General features: G+C 45.3%; 1 protein-coding gene across 2 annotated transcripts in view; it reads right to left on the bottom strand.

Moving 5' to 3' along the window:
- The window catches only part of SEMA3C (semaphorin 3C), a 179,918-nt gene that overhangs the window by 46,151 nt on the left and 106,929 nt on the right, over window positions 1-26,838 (bottom strand). For both annotated transcript variants that reach the window (XM_075017383.1, XM_075017382.1), the window contains exons 5-9: window positions 17,513-17,632; window positions 11,364-11,454; window positions 5,536-5,655; window positions 4,524-4,666; window positions 548-662 (exon numbers count right to left, since the gene is read on the bottom strand). In XM_075017383.1, the coding sequence (XP_074873484.1) occupies window positions 548-662; window positions 4,524-4,666; window positions 5,536-5,655; window positions 11,364-11,454; window positions 17,513-17,632 (589 nt within the window). The remainder of the gene's footprint in view (window positions 1-547; window positions 663-4,523; window positions 4,667-5,535; window positions 5,656-11,363; window positions 11,455-17,512; window positions 17,633-26,838) is intronic.

The following is a 26,838-nucleotide window of genomic DNA, read 5'->3' on the forward strand; positions in this document are numbered from 1 at the left end:
CTAACTAAAATCATACCAGATTACAAATGTTGCTGGATGAGAGAGTACCAGATTAGAGACGTTCAACCTGCATATTGATACCAAACACAGTTTAAAAATTACTAGCAAATCATGAACATAAATAGCAGGAACAGTTACAATTATGTTCTGCCTTTGCATCTGTCCTTTTATCGGAAGCTCTCCATGAGTTTTACGGACATTAATTTAGCCTCCTCTGACTCCAGTGGATATTTAAATATTATTGTTCCTGATTCAAAGATCCAGATGATAAGGCAAGGAATGTTATAATGAAATCTTAGTGAAATTGAAATCTATATGATTTTTGACATAGATTTAAATGTGGACAGGATTTCATCCTTAGTACTTATTCAAGGTGACACAGGATTTTTATGGAAAATGAGGGAAAGAAATTTAGATGTCCTTAACTTCCACTGTCTTGTCTTAACCACAAGCATATATTTTCCTATTTGAAGATAAGATTTCAAATACTCTCACATACAGAGATAATATGATTTAGATAATATTTGTAAAGACTACACTGCCATACCTAATTCATCAAAGTATGTTTCTGTTCCATCTTCGTCCATTACAGAACACACAAGTCTTGCTTTCAAGAACGTCGTCCACTTGTTTACAAGACTACGCTGTCCACCAGTATCATTCTGTAAAGAAAAATGAAGTATAAGAAAACAAAATTAAAACTTTACTTAGTCCCTGCAATGTTTTCTCATGTTACAATGATCCATAATCTGGCAAAAACCTTGCTTATATTAAATAAAATAATCAGAGATTGGCACGAAGCAAACACTCCTTCTAAACTCTCCCAAATATGGGAAAACACAGACGTAGTTATGAATGTTGAAATTGAGGACTATATTTAGCAAAGAGCAATTAAAGTTCAACTCTATAAAATGGCCTCAAAGAGAAATCAGACAACAGTGTTAACTTTACAAGCTTGTGATGTCAGATATCAGGCTTCAGTGTTTAGAACAATCACTGACTATTAAGGATGATAGGGGAAGACTTCATGTGGAGGATAGATTATCTCATATCTGCCTAAGACAAAGATTTTTGTCAATTCTTCTGAAGCATCTGGCATTGACTCCTGTCAATGACAAGACAAAGGACTAGAAGGACTCTGGATCTTACCCATTATGACAATTCCTATATTGCCTATGCTTGCCCATGAATTCTACAAAGCCCCAAGTGCCACTTCAATCAGAGTTATTCAGATTTTCTTCCTGTATCCTCCACTGAATATAACAAACAGGGCAGAAGTCACAACTTTTCAGACAATGTGCAACAGTCAGCTGGAGACTCCTGTATGTCAGCCAACCAGGCTGCAAACAACACATGTTTAATGTTAGCTGTGATTACAAGAAACACAGGCACAAATTACCAATAAAGTCAGAAAACATATATATAAACCAGCACTTGTCATGATGAAAAATGCTAAACAATTACTGTATTTCGACCATACTGCAAGTGGTACTATTTAGAAATCAAATAAGCATTATAAAACACTAACAAGTGACATTTATTCTACTACCAAGGATGTAGTTTTCAACAATGTAAATATCTTCAGTTTTGCATATTTATGTTTATTACTGTTGTGTACAAGCATGTGTATATTTTTGCATGTCTTGCCTTTGAAAATTGGGTTTTTAACAATTTTTCTATAAAGATAATAATCAAATGTGTTTGCTGCATAGAGTAGGGATCACAGTGAATTATGAACATTTTAGGCAGAATCAGAAAAATTGTTTACAGCAAAATTCACCCCATAGCTTCCAGTCTCCCTGACCTTTTTCATTGACAGGGTCTATGAAGATAAACTATTTTAGTTAACAGATCTCTGATAAAAGTGCTGCATTAATAGATGCAGTATTAGAAATGTGCTTGTAAGATAAATAACTGGTAAAACTTTATGATGCCAGATGTGGACAAAATCTCATTAATGTGCTATTCAGGTATTTGTTATCTGAGTTTAGATGACCTAGAAGGCTCATTTCCTAAGACCTAAATAACCAATTTTGTTTTATATAAAGCATGCCAAAACCAGGAATATTGTTTTGTGAAAACTTGTCATTCAGATAATGTTAATTTCTTCACCAGTGTTCTTCTGCCTTTAAAGTGCATGTGAAAAAAGGAGTTTCTACCCTACTGTGAAGGAACTATCCTACTATGAAGGAACAAGGTCACCTCTCCCATTTTAAGCTGGAGCAAAGCCTTTTCAGCAGCCTGTTCACACTTTGTTAACAGCAAGAACAACAAGCTCAAGAGGCTTGGGTATTAACTTTTGTGCTGCCAAAAATGTTATGAGAACAGGCCTCCTTTAACTGAACTAAAGTTAACAGAATTCATAGCAAGTCAGGCTGACACCTTGTAGCAATGTTTAGTCCTTATTGAGCTTGTTAAAATAGATTACTATCAACATGAAGGATCAGCTATTGTCCCCTTTGGAATCTACAGGAGTTTGCCATTGACTTCAGTGTAAGCATAATGAAGTCCAAGTCCTTTTAGAAGCTATCTGGACTTCATTATAATAACAACAATAACATCCTAATGATGTTTAATGTCTTGTTGAAATATACCAAGAGGCCATGCGCACCTAACCAAAAATAAATAAAAAAGCCCACCCCCCCACACACACTATATTTATTATAAGACTAGGTCCAGAGCAGGAACTAAGCAAAATCCAAAGCATACATTCACTCCCCACACACAGCCACATCACAATCATACTGAATACAAAATCCACAGGAAGTGGAGTGGGAGGGCACCACCTTGATCTCCAGTTTTGCTCCTAGGTAAGAGATAAAGGGCTTATCAGAAACAGGGCTTTATTATAGTTTTAATTTTACACGAATCCATACCCTCAGTGTAAGTGGTAGCTACTTCAATCACATTGCAATTAAAATTTGCTCTGGTTACAGCAAAAGGAAAGTACAGGTAATAACTTCAGCCCTGATTCTGCAAGAACCTATATACACATGCTTAACTTTAGCCAACTGAAAGCAATGGGACTATTCATCTTCTTAAAATTAAGCATGTGCATAAAGTGTAATTGTTTTAAGAACAATTAATAAAAAGCTTCCGAATGCTTTACACTGGAGCTCTTGTGGGAGATTTGATACTTCAGTGATTCAGTAGAATTTACATCTGAATTACAGTCATACCCTGAGATACATCCATTCGGGTTATGAGAATTCAACTTTACAAGGAGTTTGATTTAAAACCCCTACCTCGTCTTACGAGGCATATCCTCACATTTTTGAGGACTGATTTCAATTTTGTGTGCCTCAGTGGGACGCAGATGCCCTGCAGAGGGAGAAAGGCTGTGGCTCCAGGCAATGGCTGCCCGCAGCTGCACCCCGCCTGGCGTATCTCTCCACAGCGCCCGTCAGCAGTTTCCCGAAACCCCCGGCCCAGCCTTTACCTGTGGCTGGTCTGGATCTCCACCTCAGCTCAGCCAGTGGCCGCGGGCTCCCAGATGCTCCCATGAGACATGGCTGCTGGGTGCGCAGCCCATCCCAGCCCTGCCCTTGCCGCTCAGTCCCCGGGCGGCTAAGGGGCCACTGCTGCCCACCCTGCACAGCTGTGCCTCGGGCGCCACTTGCCGCCTATGGCGTTCCTTTGCATTTAGCTCCTCAGCCGCTGCTGGCAGGGCCTCTCCGCCATGCACCCCCGCACGAGCGAGGCATCGCCCCTTGCCAACCGGGGGCCTCCTGCGCCTGCCTAGCTCCCCTCATGGCCAGCCCCTGACACTGCCCCCTCCCCACTTAACCTAAGCTGCGCTCAGGCCAGGCTGCCTCCCCATGCCCTGCTGTGCCCTGCCCACCCCCTTGCACTGGCCCCACTTCTGCAGCCGTGGGCAGCTACCCAGCTTTGCGTCCCCATCCCAGATTCTCTTCGATTTCCGTTCACCTGTCTCTGCAGATAAACAGACATATTGTAGAGTAATTAATGAAGGGAAAACACCTCGTTAGGTTGTGTTATGATAATTAATGTTAACTATTGAAGTAATTGTGTTCATTTTAATGGAATTTGGTGTTGTTTTAGTGTAAATGGGTGTAAATTTTGGGGCTCAGGAACACATAAATTTTTTTCCCATTGAAATTAATGGTAATTGCATTTGTGACTTACAAGAATTCGCCCTAAGAGGAGTTTTTCAGGAACGAATTACCCTCGTAAGGCGGGGGAAGACTGTATTTAAGAAAAGCAAGATCAGGAAGTCAATGTTATTAACAACAGTGCACCAGACACTGAGATACACAGATTCATCAAGTGTTAATATTCCTACTAAAATTAGAGATACACTCCAGAGATATCTAACAAGGTTAAGGTTTGGCTGTGTACTCAATGGCCTTCCTTCGTAATTATGGAGATGGAAGCAGGAACAGGAAATTTGTTTCTAATTGGAATTAAAGGGTTTTAAATCATCTTAATGCAATGGATTCATTTTGACTATTCAATCAAGCCAGTAAATCAGCCTCCAAAAATTGAACAAAAATGATTCTTACAGGGCATATTCTAGCAATCATTGAATGGATCTGTTTGGTGCTTCCACTGTTGTCTGTGAGCCTCTCTTTGAAGAAGAAGTAGACTTTAGCATCATTAGGGTCTGTGCCATCAGGGATGAGATGAGCATCCACAAAAATAGGCTCTGAAAATAGAGCAAACAATGTGTCAATGCATTACCATCTAGCCATCACTGGGTGTAAAGTTAAGCATTAGTATCAGGGTTTTCAAGACAGGACTCTGGGATGGTTTCTGTAGACTCAAGTTGATTCTAGTGCAGTGAACTAATTTCTCTGCAATACATTTTCTAGGATTTTTTGAGGCAAGTAAACAAGCTTACAAAAATAAAAACAGCTGATGACACATTTTAGAAAACAGAGTTCATTTAAACCCAATAAAATCAAGGAGACCTGCCACTTTTTTAAAAATTAAGCACAGGCATGAGGTGTAACTATTTTAAGAATAAAATATGCATAGTGTACAGGCCTCGTGTGGGATCCTGTGCCCAGGGAAGTCTTGGGAGTTTTTCCATTGATTTCGATCGTCAGAATTTTACCCCACAATTGCAGAGAGGTGACTTTTCCTTACTGTACCTTTCTATGACAATCACATAGTTACCAAGTTATTTCAATTTACCATTGTTGATAATTAAATGTAAATAATTAGAAACACATTTTCCAATATAAGATGATCTCAAATTATCATTAAATAAACTTCCCCAGGCAAACTAGCCCACACACATCCTTTCTTCTGAAGTAGCTAATTTTGGCCACTTCAGGGACTGTGTTCTGGAGTAGATGAACCCTGAGTCTCATCCAGTATGGCAATTTCTGTGTAATATAGAATTCCTATTCATTATATACAGCGGGCATTGTCTGTGGTATGTTTTATTTCTATTTCTGGCCCACGGTTTCCCTTAGATTAATTTTAGAATGGGAAATAAAGAACTCTTTTGTTGAAAACATCCTTTCTCTTTGTCAAATATCAAAAGCTTTAGTGGAACAATTGCCTTACCACTCAGCCACTTAGAATTGTGTTGGTCAGTTCTCACTGCATTCCGTTTGGTTAAACTGCGGAAAATAGCTGCATCGGTCCCCATGAAATCTATGTACATTCCTGAAAACAGCTCTTCGTCTATAGAAAGTAGAAAAGGAAAGATCAAAGCACATGAATGTGCCTATATTGGCAATGTATTTTTGTTCCAGGCACTGCTAGTTTTTTTTTTTTTTTAATTTGCATAGCAGTCACTATACATCAATACTCGGTGGGTGGGAATGAAGTTTCCTCTGAATAATGGAGCACTGATCTAACCTGAGAAGGAAGCATCAGATGTTGCTAGGAACTTTAAGCAACTGCATAATTAAATATAGCATGTAAACATAGCATGGTAACCTCATGTGTGGTGAAGCTTTCACTTGAAATACAGCTTAGTGACTGAACTTACCTGCCAAACACCTATACACAGACAGGGCAATAGTGTCAAAATGAGAAAAATTAAATGTCTTTTAAAAGTACTTGAAAAAGTTTCTGTGTTATGGAAGTAACCAAAAATACTGAGCCAGGATTTGCAAGTGTAAATTGGCATAGCTGGGGTTGAAGTCAATGCAGCTGCACCATTTTCAAGGCTGACTTTGACCTTAAGCACAATTCCATATTGCAGAAACTGAATGAAGATGTTCTTAACCTGGCTCGTTGTAATGGGAAGTAGCAAATACCCACCTTGCCCACTACAGTCTTAAAAGTGAATTTCAATGTGGTATGAAGGGAACTAGATATGCAGCTCTTGTTTCCTGTAGTAGAATAAGGCACTTCAATTCCTTGTGCAGACTCCTGATAGTTCAGCTCATATGTTTGTGTGTGTTCTAGCAAAGCCATTTCCACTGGCTAATGGCAAAGCAACCTCAGAGTACAATACAGTAGCTAAAATAACCTTCAACTCTCATGCCTGGAGCAGTGGCTGAACAAACTCTCAGATAGCTAGGTCCTTTGCCTGGGCTGCCGTGGGTGGGGGGCAGGGCAGGGGCAAGCTGGGAAGAGCCACACATTTTGAAGCAGTTGAGGCTTTCTTTCACTTTTTCTTGTTTGTTCAGCAATAAGAAATACCAACTGACCACTGAACCAGATCCCTACTGGTTAGACAGTTGGTAATGCAAGCATTGTATATGAGGGAATCCACTGTGCAGTGCTAGCAACAAGGAGACCAGAGAGACATTTAGTGTCGTTAGATCAATAGTGAGTTATAATGACTCTTTCTGTGCCAATGTGATTGTTCCCCAAACTGTCTGGTGTCTTATTCCCTTTGTTAAAGAGACTGGCTGCAATGGATCATGCTTATGGCACTCACTGCGCTCTCATGTTTATTCCTGAGGGGGAAAAAATATACAGGCTGGAATGGGCCAAAGTAATTCTTAATCCTATTGCATACCAGCTGTATTAGTTATGTCTTAAGCATTCTTACAGCCTACTAGTCTAATCAGGTATCAAATAATATCTGTCAGTTCCACTTCCTTTTGGTTTAATGCTTAAATTCCCCACAACAGTTTGTTTTTGCAGGGTAACCAATTCACACTGTTTCTCTTTGTTGCTGAGGGAATTAGTGAATTGATGTATGGCTGCTCTGGTAAATACCTACGAGCATTGGTTGTGGAAAGAAAGGGGACATGCATGTTAATTATGCCTGCTCTGTCCAAAGATACATTTTTCATAGCTTTGTTTCTAAAACAATTTTGGTAGAATGGTGAATTTCTCCTGCTTTCTAATTAGTTTATCATGTGGTATTTTCCTCTATGGGGCAATTCACTTTTCCTGTTGTATTTCAGGCTTGTGTTCTGTGTTGCGTAGGTGGAAGGTGATGCCAAAAACCTACAAGAAACAGGAACCACATTACAAAATATTTATGTCATTATACATTACTAGTTCCAGTGGCATTCCTCATTTGAGGAGGAGGAGGATGTGTCTTGTGACTAAGGCATTTATCTGGGCCCCAAGACCTCTGGGATTAGTTTCCAGTTCCATCTTTGGCTTCCCAGTTACTGATCCTCTCTACTCTTCCCCTAGTAGCAATGTCCTTCTATAACCAGTTTGAAAAAGGGGAAACTTTTTATAGCGTGAGCACTTTACATTGTGTGACCAAAATATTTCAAAGTTCAGGAAGAAATATTGCTTTGGAGATTAAGTAGAACAAAAGAGCAGTCAAGTAGTACTTTAAGGACTAACAAAAAATGCTACTTGACTGCTTTTTTGTTTTGATAAAATACAGACTAACACGGCTATTTCTCTGTCGCTATTCGAGATTAAGTAGATATCAGTGGTCTGTTCAGTCATTTATTTGAGGGATTAAAGCAGATACAGTAACTTCTATTAAAATGAAAACTCCCATGTGTCCAAAGGAGAAAAGCTTTTGTCTCATGGCATGTACTGTAACTTAGGAACAAAAGACATTAATGGGCATTCATAACACTCATGATGAAAAAAATAAAGCTTTATTCTTTGATGACAGTAACTCATTCAAGAACATTAAAACCATAATTGGCATTTATGATTGGACCAGCCTATATCTGACTTTGATCCATTTTGTTTACATGCTGCACACGGATCATTGATGAGGTAAGATGGAAATGCAGCCAATTATTCGAAGAGGCAGAGTATCACGCTAGAGAAGTGGAAGTGACACTCCCCTTCTTCTATACAGACTGGAATCTCCTTCTGCTCAGGCCTCCACTCACTATGCTGGCAAGGTGGCATTGGAACTTTATATTTTTGCAGTTAAAATGCTGAGATAATTCCATCAAGTGCCTTCTTTTTTTATGGAGATTCAGGAGGGAATAATGAACCTGGCCCTGGACTCCTTTAGTGGAATGTCTGGCACTGTTACCTCACATTGACGTCAATGGAAATGGAATGGCTAAGACACCACATGGTACTACCATGAAAAACTGGGGAAAAAGGTCTCGCTACTTTGGGTGCATGGAAGATCAATCTGGTCAGGGTTGATCTTCCAGGGTTCAATTTTATGCACCCGGTAGGGATGCACGAAATTGAACTATTTGGGGTCAGCAATCAACCCCTGTACTATTCAAGTGAGTAGTAAGAGAGGTCAACAAGAGAAACTTTCCCATCAACTTCCCTCTGTTGGCAGCCAGGTAAGTCGATTGCAGATAAGATAATTGCGGTAGCTAGAATTGCATATCTACCATTGACTTTAATGTCTAGTGTAGATCTGGCTTCAGTGTGCAGTTGCTATAGAAGTTAATATGCTATATACAGAGTTCAACAGAATTCTTCTCTTTGTCAAAGAAAATCCTAACAAAAATTGAGAAATCTGCGCAACTCCTGCTCTTTCCCTTGGCGAAAAAGCCAGCATGTCTGGGCTGCTAATTTAGTCTGGATCACTGTTTCTCAACCTTTTTTTATAAAGTACCTTTAAAAAAATTTACAAGTGCCTCCAGACTTCTCTCATGTTCGTGTACCTCCAGTCAAGAAATATGGTCCTAAAGTAAACTGAGGTCCTGAAATAAGTGCCATTCAACCTTTCCAGATTATCCTACCCTTTTCAGGATTCAGATTTGTTTTGCATACCACCAAGTTACACCTCACTTAAAAACGACTTACTTACAAAAACATGCAAAAAGTATCAGAAGACTACTACTGAAAACTTGCTGACTTTCTACCATCTTATTATCAAATAAATCAATTGAAGTAGAAATATTGTTCTTACATTTCAATGTAAGGCATATGAAGCAGTAGAAACAAGTCACTGTCTGAATGAACTTTTAGATTGTACAGATTTTACTTGTGTTTTTTATGTTGCCTGTTGTAACATCTAGATCAGTGTTTCCCAAAGTGTGGTCCATGGTCTGGTATCGGTCCTTGGATGGAAAAATACTGGTCTTTAGAAAATGTACAAAGTATCAATATGTACTATTATTATTGTGAATAAATAATAAACAGTGAAAATGTACTCATTTTTCATTCTTTTTTTAATATGCGTTTATATTTTTGGGCCACAAAAAGGTACTGAAAAAATTGGGTCCCAACTAAATAAAGTTTGGGAAATCCTGATCTAGATGAATCTAGATCTACCCCCCCAGAAACCCTGATGTACCCCGCAGGGTACACATAGCCCTGGTTGACAAACACTGGTCTAGATCTATCCTATTTTGGATGACAGAGATGTGAATAGCAGTGTGCACCAAAGCGCTGTGCTGTAAATCCCCCATGTAGATGCTGCAGGCCTGAAATGAAAAACTCCTGATTCATATTTACGTAGTTCTACATGGATATCAACTGGACTTTAAGTTCATACCTCTGGCTCCACACAGGGTAGTTATAGCATAGCACTTTGGTGTGGGCTGTTATTCACACCTCAGGTGTCAGATCTATAGGGCAGCAGGGATGGGCCATGCGAGATCAGAGATTAGATACAGATTCAAAGTGCCAGGCTTTAGAATCAGTAGTGTCAGACCATGCAGCAAATCTATCCTGCAAAGGGTATGTATATCTGCACTTCACATTCAAGGGCGCACGTGGCTGCGGCTGCTGCTGCTGCCTGACTTCTAACATAGACATAAGAATGCACTGTGGGATGTGAATAGGCAGAGGGCAAACAAAAAAAATATCTTAATTACTTCAGGGCAATGTTTAAATTAATCATCCAAACCCAGCCGCTCCAAGGTAAATTCTTTTCATTCCTTGCTGGGAAAGCCAGTGAAGAGTTCATTATGGATTGACAAACCCAGAATTATGGCTAAAGTATATTGTGCTACAATCTGGAACCTCTGAGGCTGTGATTACTCCTTGCCCAGTACCTGCTGTAATATTTTTCGCCAATGCAAAGCCAGTGCAAGTGAAGGTACAATTAAATCAAAGTGACAGAACCAGATTCTGCTTTGCATTAGGACCTTAATACACATTTACATCCACCAGGGTGCAAAATGGTTTTAGTGTAAAGCAGAATTAAGCTTGAAATGTTTTACACTCATTTTGCACTGGCATATTTTCCAGCTCATAGATCACTGGTGATCAGGTATGTTGAAGAGGGAATATGCTGATTTCTCCAGGTGGAATGCATAAGCTGTCCTTTCATGATCTTACAAGATAAAATTCACCCCTGTGCAAAGGGCTATATCAGGGCTATGTCTCACTTAAGTATCAACAGAGGTGGGATTTAAATGGAGGGACTGGCACTGAGCTGGCTGCATGTGCTAAGGTTTCACTCTCCGCAAGCGGTCTGCCAAACAACCCACAGTGAGATGTCAAAGGAACCAGCTGTTGCATTCTATGACCTCTCAGATGGAAGTGAGCTGCTAAATATGCCGTCAATGATACAGTGGAGGTGGGAGTGGATAAAAAAAAAAACAGCTGCAGAGTGAAGAGCCTGGCTAGAACTGGTGGCCTTTGCAGCAGAGACAAAATACATGAAATTCAGCATAATGTGAAAGAATCCAGCAGGCTTTGCTTGTCTGGCTACATGGTGAGTCTACAAGCAGTTAAATGAGGCACACGGCCAGATGAATGAGGTCAAGATGCAATTAAACATTGAAAAATGGCTGAGATAATTAAAAGTTGAAGCTAACCTGGGGAAAACATGAAAGATGGAAAGGGGGCAATCTTGCTCTCCATTCTACCCTTCCTCCCTCATTACTGCTCCCTTCTGCATTTCCTTCACACTTCCACACTTAGCTCCAGGCAGACCTTCAAAAGATTGCTGAGAAGCAGAATGAGCCCAATGGTTTCTTTCCATGGGCTTTCCCTGTCTCCATTTGTTTATGACATCCCATCATTTCACACTCAGCTTGGTAATAATGATTTAAGCCTCCAGGATCTTTGGTTATTTTACTTACTGATCATAACAGATACTGTGTTCACATTAGGGTTGAAAGAGCAGCGCCCCTTCCCCGATTCACACTTGGAGTCAATCATGAAGACTTGCTCCTGTAACATAGACAGGCATGTCACTGATGATTTTTAGAAACCTTGGGAAATAAGATCTGAGATGTTATTTTTTTTCTTTGTTCTTCTTGATGATAAGAATAGTTGACTCTGATGTGGGTTTTCACTTAATACTTACAATAAGACTGTCATGTGGAGTTGTAACAATCTTCTGGCTTGTACCTAATTATTTTCACTGTAATTATAAACACAATATACTCTCAAATGTGTCCTCCTAGCTTTGCTGAGTGAGCTGCTCTTCTGTGATCCACCTAACTTGCATGTCAGCAATAACATGTACAGGCATTTCTTTCCATAGCCTTAAAATTAGCTATGGATTACTTGAATTCATGGTGGTATTTATATCAGGGTACGAGTTTAAAGCTTTTACAATAAACCACTCTAGTAATAATACACAAAAATACAAGCTTCTCCTTTCATTTGTCAGCTTGTCAGACAATAAATCATTAGGGTCTAGAGTTTTATTGCTATTCAGATATTGCTGTGCTCAATGTTGCAATGTCCAACTGCTTTGGAAGTTTAAATCTCATTTTCAAAAGGGATCTAGGCACTCAGGAAACTAAATTCCATCTATTCCCTTTTGAATATAAAACTTAGGCTCCTAAATGAGTTAGGTATTGCAACATTGAATGCAACAACATCTAAACAACTAAAAATACATGGGCAGGCTCCTGAGCACACTTCCAAAATAATTCCTAAATCACTCTCTTTTTCTTCAAAGCATTATCTCTTGGATTAAACTCATTACTCAGACACCACGATGTAAGTTGCCTTATAAATACCAAAAGCAGGTGGAGGAATAGATCTCCTGCTGCTGTTAGAAGAATGAGCAATTTTGTCTAGGTGCTGAGGGACTCGGTACATGTCATACATAGCACTGCAGTCCAAAAATGGATGAGGTGTTTAGATTAAGCAGAAGCAATCTGTACCAGTTCCTCAAACAGAAGAAATCAGATCATCTTTGAGTAACTTGCCTTCCCACCCATATAGGTGTCCCTCTTCAGTTACTGACTCCAGCCAGGACCAGAAAAAGAATGGCCAGGAGAGGAGATGATTTTAGGATACTTCTGTCCCAACCAGAAATACTAAAGTTCACAGGAAAGCCAATCAGAATTAAGTGTTTGCAATCTGATTGCCAATCCAGTAGCAACAGGAGTGAATCCTGTAACTCTGGCAGACCAGGTGACAGTTCATGCCAAGGCCCTAGGTTTCAGCTGAACAGTGACAATTACATAGCTGGAACCAGTCTGGGTGTGAGTACTAGTAAATACTTACTAAAGTTATAAAAATGTACTTAGCATTCAGACTTTAATGCATACAGCAACTTACAAGCATTGCATGATCTTATCATAACTGTGTCCCAAGTTATAGTGTTTAAAGTGTTTGCTCTGCAAGACTTTGAGCAGGAATTGAAATGTGACCACTTTTGAAATGGCATGCTAAGTACACACAAATGAAAGCTGTGTGTCACGCCCCACACCCTCAAATTTCTCAGGATGCCTCTGGCAGGGATGCACGGCAGCGAGGAGGCAGGGGCTTTCCCTGGCAGCAGCACTCTCTGTGTCCCTGCAGCATGAGCAGGGAGAAAACAATTGCTCCTCTTTCTCCCTGCAGTTGCTGGTGTCCCAGGGATGCTGCCTGCTTTGCAAGCTGCCCACTGATGTGAGTCAGAGGGTAGAGGCAGAAGGAACGTATGAGGCTCCAGCGGTAGGGAATAAGAAATGGCAGCTGTACAGGTGCAGAGGGAAGGACCTAAGAGGGCTGCCTTACTGCTTCTTCCCTCCCTGGGCCACAGGGACAGAGGGTTTTTTTTTTCTGGGGGGGGAAAGGGGGTTGGAGGAGGCATACCACTGCTTTCCCCATGCTGCGTATGACCCTCCAGCTCTGTAATTTGTAAAGGACCAGACAAGAGTAAAGTATTACCAAGTGTAGAACATTTCCTTTCCACTGGAGGTGTTATCTCCTGCCCCCCAAAAGAAGCCCCTTTGCCACCAGACAGACCATTGTGAACCATCAGAAAACAAAAATTGATTGCTCCCCCATCTGCGAGGAAGAGAAGGCTTGCAAATGACTTCCCCCCAGTGTCTAAACTTGCAACTCAGAGAAAGAAGGAAGGGATGAAAAGCCCTAATAAGGAAAATCTGAAACTTTTATGCTGCTTGGATATTGAGGAAAAAAAGATTACTTAGTATATGCAAAGATCTTCCTTTGCTTTGTCTTGGTTAGCCCTAAAGGACATAAAGAGCTTGTTATTATGCAAGCTTCTTTTATCCTCTGAAACTTAAGACTGGAACTAATTTTATATCTATATATAGATATCTGTGTGTGCGGTTACCTGCTTTAACTTTGCAATGACTCATTTTTTTCCTAGTTAATAAATTTTCAGATTGTTCATTACAAGATTGGCCACCAGCATTGCCTTTTTGTGAGAAATATGGGGTCAGACTGGTCCTTTGGAACTGGAAGTAACCGCAATATTGTTGTGATCTTTGGTGTAAGGGACTGCCTGTTATAAAGATAAGCTTACCTGGGTGGCATGATAGGTCAGAGAACCCAAGGGGACTGACTGTAACTCTAAGTTAGAGCTAATATAGTGCTTGAGTTCATACTTGATAATATATTAGTGAAATCTAAGTGTAGAACATGCAGTCATTTTGGGGCTGATGTCCTGCTTCTTAACAATCTTCCCTGTGGTTGATAGTTACACTCTTGAGCCACTATAAAATTTTGACAAGACTGCCAACCCTGAAACCATTAGTTTCTCCTTCCCTAATATGACAAATTGGAGGGGTACCTATATGTTATTTGCTCTCTACTAACTTGAGAAAGAATTTAAATGTTCAGTTAGAGCTGTAATTCCTATATTCCATGGATATGTCCAGATTGCAGCCTTCTGTTGGGAGACCTCCCACGCTGGGAGCCTTCTGCCGACATCCTGGTCATCCTCGTTCCATGAAGAAAAAGGGATGTGTTGGCAGAGGGGGGTTTCCTGACATTTGGCCCTGTGTAGATGGACCAAATGTTGGGAAAGCCTCTCTTGACAAAACTGTTGGCAGGAGATACGCAAATATGTTGCACAATTTGCATATATTTTTCTGACAGATCCCTTCAATCTAGACATAGCCCATTAGTATCTATCTATCTATCTAATTCAATGTATCCCAGCACTATACACAAGCAACCCTTCCAAACAAAGTTTCAAACCTCAGTGTAAGTCTCTTGTTTGCTTAATTGGGTAAGTTCACAGAAATCATGCTCTGCAAATGATTTCCCTTTTCCTCACCTGTGCTTGCAGGAAGAACCTAAGCTAAGTTTACATTGTATGACAGCAAAGAGGGTCATTTGGCTCTGTCCCTGCAAGGAGTATTTTCTTTTGTCCAGTGTATCAAGGCACAGGATGAGAAAAGAAGCAAAGAAATGTTTTCATAAACTGCGTCAGGGAAATACAATTTAACCAGAGATGGTCACATTCTGCCTCCCCAGTGAGGGCTCTGTGGCTGGGAACACGATGCCCTCTTATTGCAATTTGGCTCCCAAGAGTGCAATGCTGTAGTGCTCTCATGCTGGGTGGTGCTTTAAGGTTTCCAGGAAGTGTTTGCAGCAGAAATAGATGTGCCTGTTTAAAATAGCAATTTTACACCTGCAAAAACAACCATTTGTTTGTGGAAAACAGTGAAAAATTTGAGGTGAAATCATGGTTTTTGCAGAAGCAAAGGAAACACAACTTCTCAATAGTTCCACCAGCATAATATAATTTTTCACTCAGCTCTCCTAATTAGGCCTTTGCAATAAGTGCAGAGGGAAATACTTGAATTTAAATCTGTACTCTTTAACGTGCTTTGCTATTGTTGGCCTGTACAACACCAGCAATGAGATGCAATGCTTACAGTCAAGTGTCTGACAGACTCCAGACGTCTGAGACAGCAGTTTATTTAATCTATTGATCATAGGCATACAGCTACAGGGAGAGGCTAAGTGAAGCCAATTCTACTCGTCCAAGATGTGTATCTTTATTTTTAACTTAAGAATGAATTTTAACATCTTGCATCATGTTGAAGCCTCATGTCTTATTAAAGTGAAATCACGTTTATGACAACCAAAAATCAACAGATTCAAAACAACCATAGTGCCTGGTATAACTGCTACATATGTTTAAAAATAGATATTGTGCTGATTATTCTACAGATGGGATCACTTTCAACGTAAAAAGTAATTTCCTGATCAAATTAAATTAGTAGTAATATCACCAGGATGGTGCAGCTGAGGTTTGCTAACTAATTGAGAGCAGAATAGTAGATGTCCACTGTGGAGATCCATTCATCTCAAAGATTTATTCCAGGGGTTCTTCTCACTTGTGCGTTGAACCTAGGTTCCTAACTCCCAATGGCAGGCAATCTTCTACGAGTGGCAGTAAAGTGATTCAGTCTGCACAGTCTATTTGGGGAGCTGGAGCCAGTCAATGCTCCTCCAAATTGCTTGGGACTGTTCCATGCAGGGATGGGCCAGACCTGCCAGGAGACGCATTGATTCGTAGCCCCTCCAGACTGTCTTGACCTGAGGGCTTAGAATTTTAAGATCAGTCCTGTCCCATTGAAATCAGTGGCCAAACACATCGCCTTCTACTGAAGCAGAAGCAGAAGCAGAAGCAGAAGCAGAAGCAGTCATTTACAGCTGGCCTTCCGTGGCAAAGCTCACCTATCATTACCTGCCGTTCCCCTGAAGCACAACTGTTTATGTATGTGCTGGGAGCCATATTCTTCCTTCCTGTGTCTGCCAGAGTCAGTCCAACCCAAACTCTACCAAAGTGCCAGGACGCAGATGAGAACTTTCCCTTTTTTCCTTCTCTCTACTCTATTTATTGTTTACTATCTTTGCACAGAAACAAAAATGTATTTTAAAATTCACAAAGCCTGGAATATGGGGTCATATATGTTTATCTAATACCTTGAATCTAAAAGTAGGCAACTAACTCCGAGCTTGTATAAACAGGCTGCTCTTCACCAGGGCTATGTCTACAAGACCAAGTTATCTTGAAATAATAGGAGTTATTTCTAAATAACTTTGTCATTGTGTAAATGATGCACATGCTATTTCAAAATAAATTTGAAATAACAGGTGTGTTATGTCAATTGTGGTAAATTCCTCATTTCCTGAAGAATAATGCTTATTTTGAAATAGTCCATATTGGGTTCCAGTGGCACTATTTAAAAATAGTGCTATGGACTGAAAAATGCCAATAACTAAGTGCAATTTTGAAATGCATGTTTTGTGTGGTTTTGTGATTCTGAAATAAGGCTGTCATGTAGACATAGGCAGGAAGTGCTTTAGCTAGTTATCATTTCAGGACAGTGCAGTATGTGGAAATTAGATAGTGGTTTTAATTTAAAATGTAGGACAAATAATACTTAGTACACAAATTGTGCTGCCTGGATGGGGAAAAAACAGGTGTGTGTATGAAGGTGGGGGGATGGTAAAATAAAAATAAAAGCTGTGTGTTTTTCAAAAATAGAAATTGAAAGTTCTAAAGATCAGAGGTTCCAATACTGCAAACATTTATATACATATCATGGTCCATATGAGTAGGCCCACTAAATTTAACAATACTATTCCCATGGAAAAATGTCTGTAAGACAGGGAAATAACTGAGGGACCTTCCTGAGTTGTCTTGCACTGCAAATTTTTCCCAAAGATTTCTCCCTCACTTTGGATGATAAATTAGAAATGAATGAACCAGTTCAGATAAAAGGAGGAGTAGCCAAAACATAACTCAAAATCTGAAGTGAGTGCTTTCTGAGGTTAACGTTATCGAATTGTTTTCCATTTCTGTCCATGTCTGATAGCAGCTGAGACTGGAAACAGAAGTATCAGAAAACCTAGGGAAAGACCTTTTTTGTGCTATATCTAGCCTTATTGGCCAAAGTAACCTCTTGGGATCTCCACACCCAGTTTTGAGACTCATCAAAGCTTGGATATGTGTATTTGCCCAGCACTAAAAATATTCACCACAGGAAACACAGGAACAACAAGTGAGAGAACTTACCTCAGACCTGCGCCCCCTGTTGAGATATGTGCACACTGGACTGAATGCCCCACTCCCACAGACATACAAATGGGTGCGATTGAAGGTCTGTATCACACGTACATAATTTCCACAGCCATGCTGTAGGGAAAGGAAAATACTTAATAAATATGCATACAGACTAAGCTAATTGGATGTTGGGAAACACTAAGGTATAGGAACAGCTGATAATTTCAGTGCTGTACTTGTCAACTTATTACAGTGCATTCTGTTGCAATCACTCACATTAATTAGGACAAATTCCCTTGCTCAGTCTATCTTGTTCCTTGTGTGGAACCAAATCTGTGACCCCTGTGAAAATCTTCAGTCAACAGAGTTTGTACAAGTGTTGGGAGCTGAAGACGGGAAAGGATACTCTTGTTCTCATCTGAAAAGATATGGCTAATTCACTTCCTGCCCACAGAGAGTGCTGGCCAGTGGATCTGCATAACCACAGGCCTTTAAGCCATGCCTGTGCTGTGCCCTTTCTCTCAGCCTGCTCAGCTCTCTGGATTGCCATGGATTGGCCAGCATGCAGGACTCTCCCTGTTCAGCTTCTCTATAGGCTGCTCTCCTTGCTCCGAGAACCACAGCATATCAGCACCATTCAGGGCCATTCCTGAAGGATTCCTAAACCTTCACCCACAGGCTGGGAGTAATGTTCTTTTACTTTGACAGGAGTCATCTCTATCCTGCAACAGAAGAATTGGGCCCTGAGGGACAGCCAGCTTTTGCCCCTAATCGGCAGCCCCTCAAGGAAGTCTGCAAAGAGGTCATTCATTTTCCCAGCATTGCTGATAAACACCACCACTTCAGAGGTGGAAGTAGTTGGAAATAAACAGCCCCCATTACTTGTCTAGACAGCTTCCCTCCAAAATAATACGAGTCTGAGAAGCTCATAACATAAGCAAAGCCTCAATGGATGTAAAGTGTTGCCCAGTACTGAAAATGATTTCAAAGCAGCATACATTAAACAAATGTAAATGTAAGGTCAGCATTGCTCTGCATTCTCTCCCATTTTCCTCCTAGCTTCCCCTTCCTTTATTAGCCCTTTCTTAACACTGTTTGCCTGTTGCTACTCTTTAGATTAGGTTATGTATACAGATGCTTCTTTTCCATATTTTTTAGTTATCAATAGACCAGTTCTGCTCTCCTATTCAACTTGCTAACTTCCCTTTAAGTCACTGACAGTTGTCTATGTGTAATGAGTACAGGGTTGGAACCTAAGCCATCAATCTCTGCCCTGCTAATCACTGGAGTTAATCCTTGCTCAACAGGCTGCACTTTTTATTTATATTTGAAAACATTTGCATTTTCAGTTCAATATATAATGGAACTCTGCTATGACACCTGTTTATAAAGGCACCCAAAAGTGGCTATATAACTGTCAGGCCCTCTGTGCTGGTGGGAAAAAAATCTTCCCCTTAGGAATGCTGCACAATGAATAGCAAGGAGGCTTGTTCACTGCTGTTACACTAAAGCCATGTCTACACGTACACGCTACTTCGAAGTAGCGGCACTAACTTCGAAATAGCGCCCGTCACGGCTACACGTGTTGGGCGCTATTTCGATGTTAACATGGACGTTAGGCGGCGAGACGTCGAAGCCGCTAACCCCATGAGGGGATGGGAATAGCGCCCTACTTCGACGTTCAACGTCAAAGTAGGGAACGTGTAGTCCTTGTGCATCCCGCAACTTCGAAATTGCGGGGTCCTCCATGGCGGCCATCAGCCGAGGGGTTGAGAGACGCTCTCTCCAGCCCCTCAGCTCAATGGTGGCCGCGTGGAGCGGCCCCTTAAAGGTCCCCACCCCCTCCCTTTCTGTGCAGGAAGCTGAGAGAGCGTGCAGGCAGCAGCAATAACATGCGGCTCGCCTGCACGCTCATCTTCAGCCACCCAGACCCCCAAAGGACCTCATGGCCGCCTGGCAGCCCCCCCAGCCTCCTGAGGGAACCCCCCCGAAGGGGAGCCAGGGCAGGAGCCAGGCCGTGAAGTGGCAGCAGGGCCCCTCCTGGACGGAGGCCGAGCTTCATGACCTGCTGGGGCTCTGGAGCGAGGAGGAGGTGCTCCAGGTAATGGGGAGCAAGAGGCGGAACGCGGATGCGTTCGCTCGGCTGGCCAAGGGCCTGGCCGCCCGGGGTCACCCTGCCCGCACTCCGGACCATGTCCGGAGTAAAGTCAAGGAGCTGCGGCAGGGTTACACCCGGGCCCAGGATGCGGCCGGCCGATCTGGGGCCACCCCCGTCACTTGCCCCTTTTACAGGGAGCTCAGGGACATCCTGGGCCCCCGGCACACCTCCTCCCCTCCAGCCATGCTTGACACCTCGGCTGAGGAGCCCCAGCAGGCCCCGGAGCCGGAGTCCGCCCCAGAGGCAAGCCCCGCACCCCGGGGCGCCCCCCTGAAGCCCACTCCCAGGGCACTGGAGCAGGAGGAGGAGGAGGAGGGGTGTTCCCCGACCATGGGAGTGGACCTACAGGTATGTACCCCCCCTGGTGTACACCCCCGGGGTTGAGGGGCGGGGGTAATAGATATGTGGCCAGGGCCCTCCACATGCCCAGATGACCATGGCCCCAAGGACAGCAGTGGCATGTCCCTCACAGGAGTGCATCAGCCCTTCTCCCCCGCCCAGCACAACAGTGCCATGCCCCATCCCTGGGGCAGGGGGGAGCGGAAACTCTAGGGTCCCCCGGGAGGAGGGGGTGGGACACCCAGCAGCAGCAGCAGCAGCAGCAGCAGCAGCATGTGATGGAGTGGGGGGAGTGCAAATGCGAGACTCAGGCTAGATATGAGTAACAAGCTGAATAGCTCCCAGGGGCTAAGGATGATCCTGGGGCTACAACTGGTAGGTTACACCTCTGCCCTGAACAAAGAGGAGGAAGAAGCCGAGCTGGCTTTGAATCGGGGGCTGCAGTTAGAGGCTAGGGGAAGGGAGAGCTGGAAGGCAGCCAGCCTGAGGAGGGGGAAAGCTATGCCCCAGAGGGGCACCCCTCGGGGTCTTCTCCCCAGGACGGGTTGGAAGGACTGTCTCTGACTGCTGTACTGTCACTTCTGGGAGAAACTGGGCATCTGTTGCCTAAGAAACCTCCCCTGTCAGACCCTGCTGAGTGAAGTGAGAGTCACTCCCGCCAGGGGACGGGGTGCAGTGCAGGGGGACCCTTGAACCCCATCACAGCAGCATCTCCCGGGGACGGGGATGGGGAACCTGCAGTACAGGGGTGGGGGGACAAGGGCCACGGCTTGGGGCCCACACTAACGCCTGTCTCCACTCTTCTTCCCCCCCTCCTGTGTTCCGCAGCTGCACCATTGGAAGGACCGGAGAGCACCGGCGAGGCTTCAGTGGTCCCGGAATCCCCTCCGGGGCCATCGCTCCAGGCCAGCCCCTCGGCCGAGGACCGACCGGCCCCATGGCAGGCAAGACGGTGGACCCAGCAGCAGCCGCTGGCGACAGACCCCCAGCTGCTGGCCCTCCACCACCAGCAGGTGGAGGTTGCGGAGCAGCAGCTGCGGGTGGAGCAACGCCGGCTCCACCTGCAGAAGCGGGCGCTGGCCTGGCGCCAAGAGGCATGGGGGGCCTACATGGAGACCTTCAACCGCATAGCGGATTACCTGGCCCCCCATGCCGTGCTGGCCGCCGCTGCGCCCACCCTGCGTGCTCCACCCTCCGCACCACCAGCTGCTCCTCACGTCGCCATCCCGTCCGCCGCTGCCCCGCCACCTGCCACCAAGGGCCGTTCTGCTGAGGGAGACCTGGGGCCAGCTGACAATCGCCGGTCGTATCTACCGGTCTGCCCAGCCCCCAGGCAGCCCCGGACAGGGCTGCGGCTGAGGCGGGGATCCTGGCTGCCCACCCCCAGTGCTGGACTATAGGGGCGTGGGGCCCAGGACGTGGCCCCCCTCCTTTGTATATATTCCCCCCACTGTTTTGTTCTTTGCGTTGTATATAGTTTGTATTTATTTATTTGTGCCCCCCCGTTTGCCCAGTCTGATCCTTCCCCCCCATGTAAATAGTTCTCCCCTTCCTTGTTATCCCTGTTTTTTTTGTTAATATATACATAAACTTTTCATATTTAAGTTAGCTAGAAGTTCCTGTATATAGTTAGTATTAGTTAGAACAGCGTTCAAAGTAAACAAGTTTGATTTCACAAACAAGTGTCTGCTTTTATTTGTCCAGGAAAGGTGTGGGGAGGGTGCTGTTGGGTGCTCCGTGGTGTGGGCGTAGGGGCAGGGAGTGTTGTGGAGGATGGGGGGGGCAGTGGGGGGCCTGGCAGCGTTCACCCCATGGCCTCATCGAAGTGGGCCCGCAGGGCCTCCCAGACCCGGGTCCCTTCGGGGTCCACCTGGCGACTGTGGGCAGCGGGTGGCTGCACATCGGCCCTGCCGGCCTCCACAGCCCAGCCCTGAAAGAAGGCCTCCCCCTTGCTCTCCACCAGATTGTGTAGGGCGCTGCATGCACCCACAATCTGGGGGATGTTGGTGGGGCCCGCATCCAGGCGGGTGAGGAGACATCTCCAGCGCCCTTTGAGGCGGCCAAATGAGTGCTCCACCACCTGGCGCGTGTGGTTCAGGCGCTGGTTGAAGCGCTCCTGGCTGGCAGACAGATGGCCCATGTACGGGTGCATGAGCCAGGGCCGGAGGGGGTATGCCGCATCTGCGATGACGCAGAGGGGCATGGTGGTGTCCCCCACAGGGATCTCCCGCTGGGGGATGTAGGTCCCCGCCTCCAGCCGATGGCACAGGCCTGAGTTCTGGAATACCCGGGCGTCGTGGGTGCTGCCAGGCCAGCCCACATAAATGTCCAGGAAACGGCCCCGGCTGTCCACCAAGGCCTGGAGGACCACAGAATGGTAGCCCTTCCGGTTGATGTACCGTCCTCCACTGTGCTCCAGGGCGCGGATGCGGATGTGAGTCCCATCCAGAGCCCCGAAGCAATTGGGGAAGCCCAGGGTGGCAAAGCCCACGATGGTGGCATCTGGGTCCCCCAGCCTCACGAGCCTGTGGAGGAGCACGGCGTTGATGGCGCGGACGACCTGCAGGGGAAGCACATGGGAGAGCACCAATGAGGGGTGAGCAGGGTGCGTGTGACCCTCCCCTGCCAGGGCCCCCCTGCCCTCCCCTCCCCTCCCCTGCCCTCCCATGCCTGGGCCCCCCTGCCCTCCACTCCCCTGCCCTCCCATGCCAGGGCCCCCCTCCCCTGCCCTGCCCTCCCAGGGCTGCCTCCCCCACCCTCCCCCCGTGGGTCCTCTTACCTCCATGAGGACAGCCCCAATGGTGGCCTTGCTGACGCCAAACTGCTGTCCCACGGATCGGTAGCTGTCTGGAGTGGCCAGCTTCCAGACAGCAATGCCGACCCATTTCTCCACAGGGAGGGCACGCCGCATGGCGGTGTCCTGGTGCCTCAGTGCAGGGGTGAGCCACTGGCATAGCTCCAGAAATGTCTGCCGGCTCATCCGAAAGTTCCTGAGCCAGCGGTCATCGTCCCACTCCCCAAGCACCAGCCGCTCCCCCCAGTCGGTGCTGGTGGGGTAGCTCCACCGCCGCTGGTGTATGAGGCGGCGGGGGGGGTCGGGGTGCTGCAGGGTTGGGGGTTCCGTCCTCCTCCCCTGCGGGCATCTCCTCCTCTGTGGCAAGGAGGTGCTCAGCTGCCTCCTGCATGGCACGGAGCAGGGCGAGCACTGCTTCTGCAGGGGAGGCTGGGTGGACCTCTGGTGGCTGCTGCTGCTGCTGCTGCTGCTGCTGCTGCTGCTGCTGCTGCTGCTACTGGGGGTCCATGACTGCGTCGCTCGAGGTGTGCGTGCCTATGGCTCTGCAAACCGCGTGCTGTGCAGGCTGAGTGCGTCTGGGAGGGGCCCTTTAAGGGAGCGGCTAGCTGTTGCCCCGGAAGCGCTAGTCCGCCCTGTGACCCTGTCTGCAGCTGTGCCTGGCACCCTTATTTCAATGTGTGCTACTTTGGCGTGTAGACATTCCCTCGCTGTGCCTATTTCGATGTGGTGCTGCACAACGTTGATGTTGAACAGCGACTTTGCCAGCCCTGGAGGACGTGTAGACGTTATTCATCTAAATAGCCTATTTCGATGTCTCCACATCGAAATAGGCTACTTCGATGTAGGCTTCACGTGTAGACGTAGCTTAAATGGGTTATCATGGGAACTCATCAAAATGCACTGTTTCCCCAAAGCTGAGAGCCGTCCCTCGATCCTTCTACTTCCCCACCTGTGTGATTCTCTTACAGCCCCCAACCCATTAAAACAGGGCATGGTGCTTAAATCCTTAAAAAAATGGCATTGGGATGTAAAGAACTTTGATCCATAAGCACTCATTGCTTTTGCATCTGATTTGCCCTTTCTAGGTATTGTTAGTGCATGTCCCTCTGCAGTCTAAGGTGTCAGAGGTTACATGACAGCACAGAAACAGCTTTGGTTGGGAATGCAAATGATCAGTTTGTTAGTGCTGATGCCAGTTTGTAATGAGTTCATGTGTTACTTGAAATTTCCCCTGCAATGATGTCAATAATTATGAACTCAGGGTTCATTCTTTGGAAACTTAAATTGCTTTGACAAGAACTGAACTTAACTGACTTTTGTCATATTTAATTGGAGTGTGTAGGCTTTTCCCTCTTATCCTGATTTCTACTGCTCACTGCTCATCTTGGCTCTGTCTATACTAAGAGATAAATTGCAATTTAAGGCACGTAGCTCGATTGTACCGAGTGACTGTCTTCACTGAAAATACTATTGGCTCAATTTAGTAGTAGGCATCCTTCAGTCTGCATAGACTATGGATCGTGCCCTTTAAAGTTTCAATTGAGGACTTCATTTACAGGGTCTGTTGCGACTATAGGCTACGTCTACACATGCCCCAAACTTCGAAATGGCCATGCAAATGGCCATTTCGAAGTTTAGTAATGAAGCGCTGAAATGCATATTCAGCGCTTCATCAGCATGCGGGCGGCAGCGGCGCTTCGAAATTGACGAGCCTTGCCGCCGCGCGGCGTGTCCAGACGGGGCTCCTTTTCGAAAGGACGCCACCTTCTTCGAAGTCCCCTTATTCCCATGAGCTCACGGGAATAAGGGGACTTCGAAGTAGGTGGCGTGCTTTCGAAAAGGAGCCCCGTCTGGACACGCCGCGCGGCGGCAAGGCTCGTCAATTTCGAAGTGCCGCTGCCGCCCGCATGCTGATGAAGCGCTGAATATGCATTTCAGCGCTTCATTACTAAACTTCGAAATGGGCATTTGCATGGCCATTTCGAAGTTTGGGGCACGTGTAGACACAGCCATAAAGACCCACATGAGAGTGACAGTCCTTGCTGCATCTCTTGCAGATGTAGTGGGTGTCTGGCAAGTCCTTATTGTGCTTTCTGTGTGCTCGCTTCTCCTCTGCTAGCTGTCTGATCTTCAACTCGTCCTTCTGAAGGCCCTTGTGTAACCCCTGCCTCCATCTGCTGCGGTCGTCTGCTAGATCTTCCCAGTTGTCCAGCTCGATGTCTACCTCTCTGAGGTCTCTCTTGCAGACATCTTTGTAACGCAACTGGGGGCATCCGGGAGGTCTTTTGCCAGAGGCTAGCTCACCATACAGGATGTCTTTTGGAATCCTTCCATCGTTCATCCTGTGGACGTGGCCAAGACAGCAGAGTCGACGCTGCCTGAGGAGGGTGTGCATGGTTGGGATTCCAGCTTGCTCGAGGACGGCAGTGTTGGTCACTCTGTCCTTCCACGATATTCTAAGGATGCACTTGAGGCAGCGCAAGTGGAAGACGTTCAGCCTCTTTTTCTGGCGGGCATACAGGGTCCAAGTCTCGCTGCCATAAAGGAGGGTGCTGAGGATGCAGGCTCTGTAGACTTGCATTTTGGTGTGAGTGTACAGCTTGTTGTTATTCCACACTCTCTTGCTGAGTCTGGACAGAGTTGTGGCCGCTTTTCCGATCCTCCTATTTAGCTCAGTGTCCAACGACAGGGTGTCAGTGATGGTGGACACTAGCTAAACGAACTCGTGGACAACCTCTAACGTATAGTTGTCAATGCTGATTGATGGGGATTCAGCAACATCCTGACCGAGTACGTTTGTCTTCTTTAGGCTGATGGTAAGCCCAAAGTCCTTGCACGCTTTGGAGAACCGATCCAGCAGTTTTTGAAGCTGGTCTTCTGTGTGAGACACTACAGCAGCATCGTCTGTGAACAGCATGTCTCTGATGAGGACTTCTCGCATCTTAGACTTAGCTTTCAGCCTTGGAAGGTTAAACAGTTTCCCATCAGATCTTGTGTGCAGCAAGATGCCCTCTGTTGAAGATCTAAAGGCATGCTTCAGGAGGAGTGCGAAGAAGACCCCGAACAATGTCGGAGCAAGCATGCATCCTTGTTTGACGCCGCTCCTGATTCTGAAAGCATCCGATAATGTGCCGTCATATTGGATGGTTCCTCTCATGTTTTTGTGGAACGACTGGATCATCTTCAGTAACCGTGGAGGACAGCCTATCTTGTGGAGCAGTTTGAACAAACCATCCCTACTGACCAAGTCAAAAGCCTTGGTCAAGTCAATGAAGGCTATGTAGAGTGGCTTTCTCTGCTCCCTGCACTTCTCCTGCAGATGCCTTAGAGAGAAGACCATATCAACGGTAGACCTCTCTGCGCGGAATCCGCACTGCGATTTAACAGTTCGAATAAAGGCCAGTGTGGAAGCGCCATTTCTTTCAACTGAATTCCTTAGTCTCCAGAGGCTGACGGGCAATGTTGCTCTTAGTTCCTGGCTGGTTGTCACTTGCGGGAGCTGGAAAACTGACGAGCACAGCAGCCTTGGTCAGTCTCCTGGCTCCTGCAAGTGGCAGAGAACTGGGAAACTGATCAGCACAGTACTGATTTCCTGCTGCACCTGGCTTCTGGCTCCCGCGAGCCAGGTGCAGCAGCACTGTTCAGTTTCCCAGCTTCCCCACGCTGTGGGGACCCAGGAACCAGGCACCAGGGTGAGCTCTGCCAGCAGTGGGGGTGCAGCAGGATCTGGGGGAAGGTTCAGAATGTAGGGTTGAGGGAACTGTGGGATAGGTTCCCACAATGCACTGCTGCAAGAGTTGATGTTTGGCCACTCTAGCGTGACAGCAAGTACTCAACTTTGTGTTGACTTTGTAGGAAGTAAGGATACTCAAAATCAAATTTATAAAACCCATAGTTATAAAATCAAATTTAATAAAACCAAATTTACCTGGTAATGTAGATGTAGGCCTTGTGTCCTTTGCGCTTCTCTTACATCCAACATTATTCAGTGTTTGCCAGAGTTACTTCAAGTGACATGGACTGCAGTTTTACTGAATTTTTATGAAT

This window comes from Carettochelys insculpta, chromosome 1 (assembly GCF_033958435.1).
Source record: "Carettochelys insculpta isolate YL-2023 chromosome 1, ASM3395843v1, whole genome shotgun sequence".
NCBI classification, from domain to species: domain Eukaryota; kingdom Metazoa; phylum Chordata; order Testudines; family Carettochelyidae; genus Carettochelys; species Carettochelys insculpta.